The sequence below is a fragment of the Pseudopipra pipra genome, chromosome 7 (genome assembly GCF_036250125.1).
Source record: "Pseudopipra pipra isolate bDixPip1 chromosome 7, bDixPip1.hap1, whole genome shotgun sequence".
NCBI lineage: Eukaryota > Metazoa > Chordata > Aves > Passeriformes > Pipridae > Pseudopipra > Pseudopipra pipra.
This window is the reverse complement of record NC_087555.1, coordinates 20,621,806-20,634,020: the sequence shown is the minus strand read 5'-3', so window position 1 is coordinate 20,634,020 and position 12,215 is coordinate 20,621,806. Positions and strand designations below refer to the sequence as shown.

Genomic DNA, 12,215 nt, shown 5'->3' with positions numbered 1-12,215 from the left:
TCTCTCTCTGTTTTAGCCCCCAAAATCTTGGTACATTTACTGAGTCTGGCATACAAGTGAGTTATTTTTTTCCATTTGATTAGCATTTGTGGAGAGACAGGTAAGATCTAATTTTAAACCCTTCAGTCTTATTTTATTTTTGCCATACTCAGGAATCTTGGCAGAGAGCCCAAAGATGAAGAAGGATCGTTCTATTCATTCATAGGGGAGTACTGCTTTGATTAAATCCTTTAAAGCTAAGAAAATATATTTTTATTCTATTAGTGAGGCATATATAATTACATGACATATGTATTAATTAGGTTAATCAATTATTTCCAGATACATGGCTTAGATATTCACATAAAAAACTACAGTTAGTCAAATAAGAAAATTTATGCATGTTCTTTATCAAAAGGTTTATTACTGTTAAAAGCTGAATTTCTTAAATTTAATGACTGATAAGGATTTTGAAAGAGGGAAAATTTCTCAAGGTTGTTCATAAATGTGAAATATCTACATAAGGTTGACTTAAAAAAAAGTCACCATCTGGGAATCCTCCCATTCAGCTTAGGTACAATTTGCTTCCTGATGGTATGACTCAGGTCATACTCATACTCATAGGCTGAGGCAGCTAAAAGTGATAAAAAGCCATTAGAGGTGGGTTGTCAAGATGATAAAAAGAAAAAAAAAAAACACCTCATGGGAGATTACTTCTTAATATTATTATTAGCTGTCCTGTCAGACATTAAGAAGTGATTAAAAAGATACAAATCCCTAATTTTGACTCTAAATACCTTAAGAACAATTAGTGTAGAAATAAAAAAAAAAAAAATCAACTGCATGGTAATAAACATGTACACAGCCTATTTTATAAAAAAAGTCACTGAGACGTTTTGCTTCATAAAAAGACCTCCGGAATTCAAAGATTTATCTTTAATTGAATAAAGATTCCTTGAAAAAAAATCTCTTCTGATCCTTGGAAAACACGGCTATGGCAAAGACAGTTATGCATGATGCACTTCCAACTTATGCAAATCCTAAAGAGAAAATCATATTAATCCCCAGATGCTATGCATTCTTCAGTAATCATTTATTATGCACACTCAAAACCCAAAAAGAAACCCAACATAACACTTTTTTTTTTGTTTTCCCCAAGTCTAAAAATTCACAGATCTTCATGACATAAGTAATACAGGGACGCACAACCAAAATACGAAAGTCAATTTGAAAGTGAAAGTAAATACACTGAATGGATGACATCTTATCCCTGACCCTGGATTTTATACAATTACCACATACCAAAGTTATCATATCAGTTGTTTGTGGTAGCTGCTCCCAGTAGCTGAACTGCAATATTGGGTTCTCCTACCTCACTAAGCCACTGTCTCTGCCTTAACCCACTCACCCTATTGCCATCTCACTTTGCCTCTGCCAAGGTAATCTTTCATGTCAGACAAAAATATATTTTTATATACTACAATTGAGTAACAGACGAAATTCCTCCACTTGGAATTGGAGCAAAGTCCTCTTCTAAAATGGAAGTAGCCTTATTGGCTTATTCTACCTCAATGCCCCTCAACATTCCCTATTAGAAGACAGTGGGTTTTGGAAACTGGAATAACCAGAATAAGCACATCTTAAGAAGTGGCACTATGTATAATGTATGCACTACATTATAGCCATACTTTTGTGTAATTATTTGTGGCAAGACTGGGTATGGAGAGATAACTCCCAGGAAGAGTAATAAAAGGATCCAAGTTTAAAAACCATCACTGAGAAGTGAAGTTGGTTGGCTATATGCCTTTTATTTCCCTTATGGGTAGATAAAATGATCAGCTGATCAATCAGTAGCTACACGTGGAGCATGGAGTAGGCTACTTTGAAGGTGACAAATAAAAGTATTAATGCAACTAAGATGTTGAAAGAACAAGAATGCAGTTTTCTGTTAGGCAAAACTTTGAAGAAAGTAATTCCTGCACTGAAAGGAAAATGATCGAAAGAGAAAATTAAGAAATTGTGCATCAGGTTTTTGAGGCTATAAAACTACCAGCAGCAGAGATATGGAATATAAAAGCTATGCAAGCAAAAGCTGACTTTCAATTCTTATAATATAGATAATTTCTTGCTTACTTTGCAGTTTCATTTCTCTTCTAGGAGCAAAGGAAAACATCAACGCTTTAGATCAAGGGACCACCAAAAGAAAACCAAAGTCATAGTTTCACAGACACCAAATTAGCACGCAAGGGCATTGTTTGCTGCTCTCCACCTCCCTTCTGTCTACCACAAGCAGTGGTACGGCCATAGAGTGAATTAAATAGGAAAATTATCTAGGTTAAGGATAAACTTTTGTTCTCACTAAGTTTTTAGTTCTCCAATCTAGTCTGTGATAGGGAAACACAAATGGTTGTTCTAATCTAGGGGAGAAGTCTGCTTCTTTCACTTACATTGCCACCTTATGGCAGTTAAAATGCTTGTGAAACTATGGCCTAATTTAGACCTTACACTTGACAACTAGTAAGGATAAGACACTTTCAGAGATGTCAGCTGTCAGAAGTGCTACTGAAACAAAAATCACAGTGAGTCACCAGCACTAGAGCTTACCCACCAAAGAGTTGCCAAGAATTTTAAGGAGAGAAAAAGAAAGCCACAGAAGTATGCCTACTTAAATGAAATTATGATTGTATGATAACCAGGTTTATAAGCATTATTGCTCTCAGTATTACTTTTACTAAATTCACATTGAATCAGGAGAGTCAAGATTAATACATTACATTTTAAGGAAGGAAACTGGAATACTGGAAAAAAATGGACATAAGTCTACAAAATAAGAGAATAATTTTGCATTAATAATACGTAAAGAATGACATTTTCTTTGTAAATCACCCAAGATCAGGAAAATTCACTTATTTGGTAAGATCCGATCCTAACTTCTCCGTGTCCCATTCACTGCCTAGCAGCTGTGTTAATAAATCTGCTATATAAACCCTGAACATTAAAAGTACCTAAGAGCACTATAACAAATTCTTTCCAGAAACACTTTGACAACGCTTTCCCACAATGTCTTTCACAGCTGAGTTGTGAAAGAACTGCTAAATTGTCAATGTATCCTAGCAAATTTCTGAGCTACTTGGAGTATTCTTCAGTTATATTCAGTTGTTCCTAGCTAGGAACAACTAAGATTAGGAAAGGGTAGTGATATCGAATGCTAAATGAATTACACTGCACTATCTGTAACAGTAAATATTAATCATGACATGTCAGTGTAACTGACAGTAATAGATCTAGATGATTTCAGACAAGTTTGCAGTAGTCCCTTAATACATAAACTGACCAGAAGCAGCTGGAAACTCTTAAGCATGCATGTTTTATAAATACAAAGCAAGCTGTGCAATTGCTCAATCCTTCATATCCTAAAGAATCCCCTCACTGCTATCAGGTTCATATTTACAGTGGACTCCTGATTTTCTGACATAATTTCTCTTAAGGCTAAATTAAACCAGTTCAGCTAATTCAGTCTTTGACATCTGCAACAGGAGTTACTGCCCAGCTTTATTTCATTCTTTTCCTTTGTCTTTATCCCTACTCTGCCCAGCTCCGTGTCAGCTTTCTGAACTAAGTCTCTTCTCCTCTTTCTTTCCATCCCTTATTTCTCTCAGCTCACACCCTGGTAAACAATAAAGAACAGAAAACTGTGATGGAGAAACCCCACCTCACCCACAAGAGAGGTTGCCAGTTACACACTCAAGGCTGTCACCATAACATGCAAGGTGGAGCATGTTGGTGCTGTTGACTGCTGTGCTTTCACAAACAGACTAATTGAAGGATTAAGATGCTGGGCAGTTTGCTCAAAGAACTTTTTACCTGCTTGGTAATTCTCATGACTTTTCCAGTGCATCTGCAGTCAAAGGGCTGGGACGAATCAGAAAGCAATTGGTCAGACTCTCAGCCAGGGAGAGGTGGTGGCTTTTTGGCATTAAATGCTTTTCACCATCAGAATGGCCAGCAGCCAGTGATCTCCAAGGAAGGTTTTTCAGACCAGCATCTCAGCCGTGCATAGAAGGACTAGAAATTTAGTATAAATTTAGATTATGTTCTGCCAGATGCTATTCTCTTTTTTTTTCAGGTAGTTAGTGCTGTATAGATTAACAAGTTTTTAGGACAGCCACTAGGCACCAAGAGAAAACATTTAGAAGTTCATAGCTGAAACTGCCCTGACATTTAACTATACTCTTGAAACTTTCACAAGGTTATGAACAAATCAGATACTTTCCAAAATCCTTTTCACTTTCATAAGATGGGACAAGTCTAAAAGGGACAAAACCAACTCCCCTATCTGAAAAAATAAGTAAAAGAAGAAAGTAAGTTGTTTATCAGTCTCTATGATTTTTTTATCTGCTTCTGCTTACAGTTAAATGGAATATTTTAAAGTATATTTAAAGTATTTAAAATATAAAGTCATTTAAAATCACTTCTAGAGTGTTCTCTATCCCCATGAGGTAGGTCTGAGTACTGTGCCTCTGCTTTTTAAAGAATTCATACACAAAGCTATAGTTTTATGTGGAATACAATTACCTATAAAACCTAGAAGACCTTAACTCCTCTTAGGTTTTTTCCAAATACCAGTATCTTCTTTCTTCCCTCTTTAACATTTATTCTAATTGCTGCTGAAGTCTGTTTGCTAATGAGGTTACCTACCATCATTTGCTGGTGCTGTCATATGTGAAATAACTGCTACAGCTGATCCAATTAGTCTTCAGCTCCACTGTTTGAATCACCTGCAACAATAAATTGATTTGTGGTCTTCCTGTTTGAAAGGCAACTCTTCTGTCTTCCAGACTGGGAATAGAGCAGGAAGGAAAAGGAAAGGAGACTGAATTATCCTCTACTAGAGCTGCTTTAAAGATAGAAAAGAACCTATGTGCAGAGGAACAGGTGTAGGCTCTTACCTGCTACTTACATGCTCTTCTTTATACTTCCACAAACATACTTCCGTAAGACCAGAGGCAAAAATGGAGTCAGAGACTGCAGGCTAAATGCAGCTCTAAAGAATGTAATTTTTTTTACTACGTCATATATATGAAGGAATACTGAGGAAACCTTTCAGGTTCAGTTCCTTTGACTTAACAACCTAGAACTTTTTAAAAGCTAAGAATTGCACAAGTGGTTTTTGGATAGTATATTATTGACAAGGCTAGGAAGACCTGCAAACTCCACTTTTTTCTGTCCTTCAGAGGAGAAAATGCATTTTATTTTACTTCATCATGGTCTTATAAAAGGAGTGTATTCCACCACATCAGCCTGAACTGTCCTGTGAAATCTTTCTCTCATGCAAACAAATTGATAGTGGAACAGGGTAAGAGAAGCTGGAATCTGAGTAGATACCAAGTAATACAGAAAAGTTGAACCTGTGTGCCCTCCTATTACACATTTTCCATTTTTTTCTTAAGAAAACTGAGAAGATTTTTATACTCTAAAATGATTAAAGAAGTTTATATAGTAATAGACATGAATAAAAAGGGTACACACACATAGATGCATTTTGGATATTAACGGATATGTATTTTTTGATCCTAGGTTTTAGTATGAAGTTTTCTCTCTAATCACAAAAGCAAAACAGTTTCACTGTGCCAAGACAGTAATTTCTCATTGTAATCTCCTGCAGATCTTTCTCGCTCCACGTTCTTTGGCACAATTTTTTATTTTCAGAGTGCATCAGCTTCCAATCAACTTCTGCAAAAGATTTTATATTAATAACCTTTCGGTAATATCAGCACTGTAATTTCCTTTCCTATCAGTTATTCTATGTACAACTTTTGAAATTTCCTGTGTTTGAAGCTCTCCTTATATGGAGTAAAATTCCACTATGAAATAAATGTTTTAGTCCTAAAATACAAGCAGAAAAATCATGTTAACATTTTATTATGTTTTCTCCATAGCTGTCATTGGTTGCTATCCTTTCAACACAAGCGTTCTCCTTTCCTTGTTCTTTTAATTTTTATACAAAAATAAGAGAATTCTAAAAATTGTTGCACCATGACAGATAAATGAAATTTCAAATAATTGCTTTTCAAATAAATGAGAAAACAAGAGCTGTAAAGCTGGTGACTTCACGGTGCTCTTGAGCTTCACTCTGAAAATGTGTGGTTTTTTTCTTGGATGTAAATGCAGTTCCAGATAGAGGCTATCAGGAGCCTGCATTTATCTGCCCATCTATTCTTCATCATATAAATCACATCCAATTTCCAAACTTACACAGTTAGAGCATGAGCAGATGCTTTCCATCTATATAAATAAATATACTAGTGTTTGCAGCCATGCTGCATGAATCCTTGTTGATCTCATTTGACAGCCATGAGGGCCATGAAGAAGTTAAGACAAGAGAAACGTTACAGGTATTCAGAATGTTTATTATTGGAGAGAATATTTTAACTTTTTGCCTGCCTGTGACCACGAACCTGAGATCATTGCTGCCATAGTCCAGCTTGCCTTATGTTGCAGATGCAGATGCAATTTTTACTAAACAGTGTATAAAGATATTAGTGCAAGTATGGCTGCAGAATATGGGCATAGAGCTACTATATAGTTCAGCAATCAAAAAGTACCATGAGAGGGGTTGCTATGGTATCTGCAAGCTTGACTTTTTTATAAAGCAATACTGCAAATAGCAGTACAGCATGTAATTCTCTGAACATTTTTAAACATGAATGTTGCAGATAATTACTCCTTTGAAAATGAAAACAGCTTATTACATTCTGTTTCAGATATACATTTTCTAAAAAATATATTGTGGTGTTTTTTAATCAGCTGTCACATTCCACAAAGATTATTATCAAGATTGCTGTTAAAGGGAAAGTAACATGCTTTTAAGACAATAGAAAATGGTAGTGCAGAGCATGTCTGGAACTGCTCGATTTGATTGTTATAAATTGTTTATGAAGTGTCACTCCTTATTTCCATCAAAAGCTTTTCTTGCAGCAGAGATCATGTGTGCTTCAGCATGCAATTTTCCCTCTCCAGAGGGATGACAATATGCCGCAGTTTACTTTGCTTGGGTTAGACTGCAGTATCTTTTTTTTGTTGTTTTTTTTTTTTAAGGCAGGCACTAGAATATGTCCCTTTCACCATGCAACAGCTCCCACTGATTAGCAAGGAGAAATAAATATGCTGAGTGACAGAGCTTGCATGCTGTATCACATAGACAAAACCCTGTTGTGCTCAGACAATTAAAGAGATGGTACCATCCCCCACTGAAAAGAATGTTGCTAATGCAGAGGTTTGTGAGCCATTAAATATTCCTACACTGCAGATATTTCAGATTAGTTCTTCTAACGCTTTTCCGAACTAGATAAGCCTTTCTGAATCTATGCTATAAAATAAGTATTGTAAGGATTTTCTATGCCAAGAAAAATTGTATTTTTAAAGATACTTCATTATATTTATGACTTTGTCATGAAAATGACACAGATACTTCCATATGTGATTCTTTTAGAAGGCTGGGGCTGTTTCAGGGGTGCACTGTGGGATTAGATGAATAATGTCTATTAATAAAAGTAAAACTTAAAGTTATTTGTGGAACTCCACGATGCATCAACACCCTTTAGCTGTAGTTTAGTAAGCTCAGATGGCAGTTCTTAACCAATGTGGTGTCAGGTCTGGATAGAGGTCCACACGCCTTACAGGGCACTTAAATCCAAGAAACTGCGCTTCAGTCACAGAAGTATTAACAACAAATCTATCTTTACAGAACAACCCGAATTATCATGCTGTAACAAGTATAAAAATCTACCAATTGTTTGTAAAGCTGTAAGCTCTCCCCTGTGCCTGCAATTTGAGTCTGTTGATCCCGCCTGTGTCTGCAGACTCCCGGCTCCGGCAGCACCCGGGCCGCCTGTGCCCTCTGCTGGAAGCAGCCACGGATCGCACATCCCGCGCTGCCAGCAGCCGGAGAGATGCTCATACTGCATCCGATCTAGGCATGGTACTCAGCAACAGAAATTTCTGCTTAAAAATACAAATAACCCCCAGAACATTTTTAAGGCCTCTACGAACAAAAAAAAATATTTTAGACGTAATCTTCTATGATGGATGCAGAACAAGTCTTGTCCTTAGAAGTGAAGCGGAGTTTGTTATAGAGTTGAGTAAGGCCAAGATTTGAAAAATCCAGGAAATTTTCCCCTTTTGTGTCTTAATATAGGTTTGGGGTATGGTTGGGGGATTTTTGGGGGGTGTGGAGGAGGGTTGGAGGTTGATGACACCTTTACAAAATAAAAAAGACTTACATTCCTGAAACAGTAACAGAGTAAAAAAAGGTCATTTCTGAGACAATTTTAAGGGAACCTTTCATATTAATTTTTCATTCTCTGTGAGCTGGGACAGTAAGAGAGTGCAGTGTCCTACTGTTCTAGGAATTCTGCTTAATGCTTTGCATAACGATATATGACCGATCCATTATTCTGAAACAACTGTCTTATATTAACAATAAAACATTAATTTATTTTATACCTGAAGGTTAAAGAGGAAGTCTGCAAGTCAACTGTGTCTTCCATAAGCTCTTTATCTTCAAGGTATACTGAAATAATTTCAAAGAAATATGAAAGGATACAAATTTATTCAAATATATACACTTGGAATCCAAAAATATATTACTCTTTTTGTAAAGGACCAAAAAGCTAAGCATTTGAGACACGAAAAATTGAGAGTGACTTTAGCTGGATCATGGGTTCAATAAATATAACTTTAAAAATAACAGAAATGTTATAGGGTAAAATGATTTTGTAAGTGACCTCATACACTTCTGCACACTACCAAATTCATAGAAAAATTACCACATAAATATTTTACGCTTATTCCACACAGAATTTTCAAGTTAACTACATACCTGTCCAGTACTGACTTACCTTGTTCTTTAAACAGCAGTTTAAGAATAATTATTGTTAGAAACTAGAACAGTAAAACACTAACTATTCTGGATTGAAAAACCCCCACATTTTAATTCAAATCAGACAGTTACTAAAAACGTGCACATTGTCCTTCAAAGCACAGCATTCTCAAGGGTTTTTTTTGTGGTAGCTATATTGATCCCAGTATACAGCAGCCACTCTTTACAAAGAAATGAGAACACACACAAAAAAGCATTAATTACCCCATGCACAGGTCCAATACACACACTGTGTCCCATATCCTGCCACGGGATGCAGTAACCTCTTGCCAGGGACCATGTCTTTTAGGCTCTGTAAAGGCATCAGTTACCTGACAACAGCTGTGCCATGGCCATTAACACCTCTAACAGGTCTTTTTCCATCCTCTTGGCAAGCATGGATTTCTTGAGCAAGGATGGAACTAAAGTGACTCCGTTATGCCCTCATGGGGTTTTTTTGATGACACTATCACCTATCCCAGGGTGAGCCATGTCTACTGGATCAGCTGTGGAGCCATCCTGCATTGGACTCGACTAATAGAGAATATCACTGGTCCACTCAAAAATTTGACACATAGTTAGAATGGGTTTCTTTTCTGAATTCTAGAAAAACTACTCTGGCCAGGACAATATAAGCACTTCACTAGATGGTGACAAGTTGATACAGATCTAAGTCATGAAGCAACGTGTGATCTAGACGTCTAAAATATATCGCCTCACTGCCAAAGAGGTTTCCCCTTTATTCCACCAACCATTACTTGTTAATCTTCATAAACTTCATACAATAAAAACACAAAGACTGGAATAATTCCATAAAAAGGTTATCTTTATTCTTTTGGGTTGTTAGCAATGCAGTTATTTTCGGTAAAACAAGTCCCTGCATGCAGTTCATCAGAACAATGAGCCAATAATTTCTATAAAAGCAGGAGCCAATCTATATTCTAGAATAAAGAAGAAATGCAAAGTATTTCACTGCCCATTGCACAAGTTCACTGTTCATCCTCATAAAGGAAGATTTTGAATAACAAATTATATTTAAAGCATTTCTACTGCAGTATGTACCAGTAAGCAAAGCAGACAGTGTGAGACTAACTCTGGGGAAAGCAACGTTTTTATGACTACGATTACCCTGAAAATTAACAGACCGAATTATCATTAAAAAAAAAACCAAACCCTTTTATCTTTTTTCATGTAAAAAGACCTACTTACTGATCAGAAAAATAACTGTACTGTTCATTTCTTTTTAAATTATTCCTTATTAAAATGCTATAAAAAATAATTAGCAGAAACTTCCAATTACCAATTTGCATTGTACCTTAGGCTTCCCAAAAGTAAAGTGTTAAAGACAGACATCAAGAAAAAATAATAACAATATGAAGATATGTGTAATTTTCTATAAGTATAAAATGCTATAAATTAAAACTATTTTCAAAATAACAAGAATAGATCAATAGATATATATTATAAAAGTTTTTCTAGTCCCACATTTTAAGCCATATATTTGTCCTGTATAGTCCAATAATTTACTGCATATTTGCTGATTACAAAATTCAAACAAAATAAAATATTTAATAGCAGCAACTATTGCTTACTGGTATGAGGAATGATGGTCTTGTCGAATAGTTTTTTTCTTTTTACCTCTCACATGTCTTCCCATCTTAAACTTTAACAGCTGTAGCATAATAGCAGCAAGCATGCATCAGTTAAAGCTTCCCAATTATTTGGAGTATTACAGAATATATCATAATATCTATTGAAATTTAATAAGCTAACTTACTAGGGTACATATGTGACACATACAGAGTAATTAGGTCATTGTCTCTTTGTTCAAAAAGATACCACCGTGTAAACAACTGATTAAATAGCAGAGGATTTTACTTACATGTATAGTGTCAGCCTGGATGACAAAAAAAGTCACCTAAAACACGATGCAGGACAAAGCTGATGTAAGTACATCAACTCAGCTTTCTATAGAAGACTGCATTACAGTGGAAACCTGATTAAAGTGCCATAGGGGGTGTCAAAACCACCTCTGACCTATTTATTTTGTGTCTCTGGCATGATCCATCCTTCCAAAGCATAGAATTTTAAATCTGAGGTATACGTTAAGGGAGTATTTGTTCCCAAAGGTACTCTGCTATCAATTTATTCACATAGCTCTGATTATTGTCCTAAGTGGGATATACTCATGAGAAATAAGAAGTGTAGAAACAGACTTTGGAATGAAGTATGGAAACTACTCATGATATTACAGGGTCTACCAGTTTAAAAAAAAAAAAAAAGCTTACCCCTTCTTTTTTAATCTGTATAATTTCCTATAGGCACAATTTAGCATTTGTAGCTTTTCTGTGAAAAGAATTATTTGAATATCTCAGGAATTATGAAGCATCTTGTACTCTGAAAGGAACTGGGGTTTTTCCATAGTTTCATGATTTTTGGAATGGGAGCTGTTTGTAGCACCATTTATCTAAATCACTGTATCTGAAATGGATAGTATAATAAATAAAGAATTACTAAAAAGTATTAAAAATAAGTATATTAAACTTAAGAGACTAAGCTACCAACCTCTTTCCAGTGAAAATTATTCCCTTGTTTTATTTTTCTGATAAATTCTCTATCTAAACTCTGGGGTTTTTATTATAACTGCTGCTGATTTGATCTAGATCCTAGGTTCAATAATCTGGAATCTTAGTTTCTGCATTTAGAGTTGGTTTCAAGAGAACTATGTTCATATATGATGTTATAATCACATATTCCAGACATTTGTGTTCCTCTGCATACAGAGTATTACTTAGCATTTAGTATTTATTTAAATAAAAAGTATTTAGATCTTTTTATCACACTGCAGAATTACTGATAGCAGTGTGTGATTAAAGCAAATAAGATGACAAAAAAAACCTCTGACACACATGGAACACAGGAGATGAAATGAACTTGGTGGATACACTTATTCCACAAAAATACCCGCTTGTAAGGATTGGTAATTTTGCACTCCAATAAGGGTTCCTACAGTCTAAGTAGAAATTTTTTGTCTCCTCTCAGTTAACGACAGCTGATAATCAAAACTACTGTTCTGCAAGTTTGTTTCCCTGTTACAAATTGAGAGTTTACTAGTGAAGGGTCATAGTCTTGGTACAGGCACTGACCGTAGCAGTGGGTAAATATGTAAAAACTTGTAATTTTGGCATAATTCTTCAATAAGAATGCTACTGATAAAAACATCATCTTCTCAGGCTTGTGAACATTCGTCATGGACAACCTCTCTGTCCTACTTTTTATTTCCTTTTCTGTCTTTTCCCTTGTCTTCTTTTTCTGA

General features: G+C 35.5%; 1 protein-coding gene across 1 annotated transcript in view; it reads right to left on the bottom strand.

Annotated features, from left to right (window-relative positions):
• Positions 1–9,707: 9,707 nt before the first annotated feature.
• LOC135417203 (sodium channel protein type 2 subunit alpha-like) overlaps positions 9,708–12,215 on the bottom strand; it is a 44,918-nt gene continuing 42,410 nt past the window's right edge. Inside the window, 1 exon segment of the mRNA XM_064660978.1 lies at positions 9,708–12,214. Within this exon segment, the coding sequence (XP_064517048.1) occupies positions 11,942–12,214 (273 nt within the window). The 3' untranslated portion in view covers positions 9,708–11,941.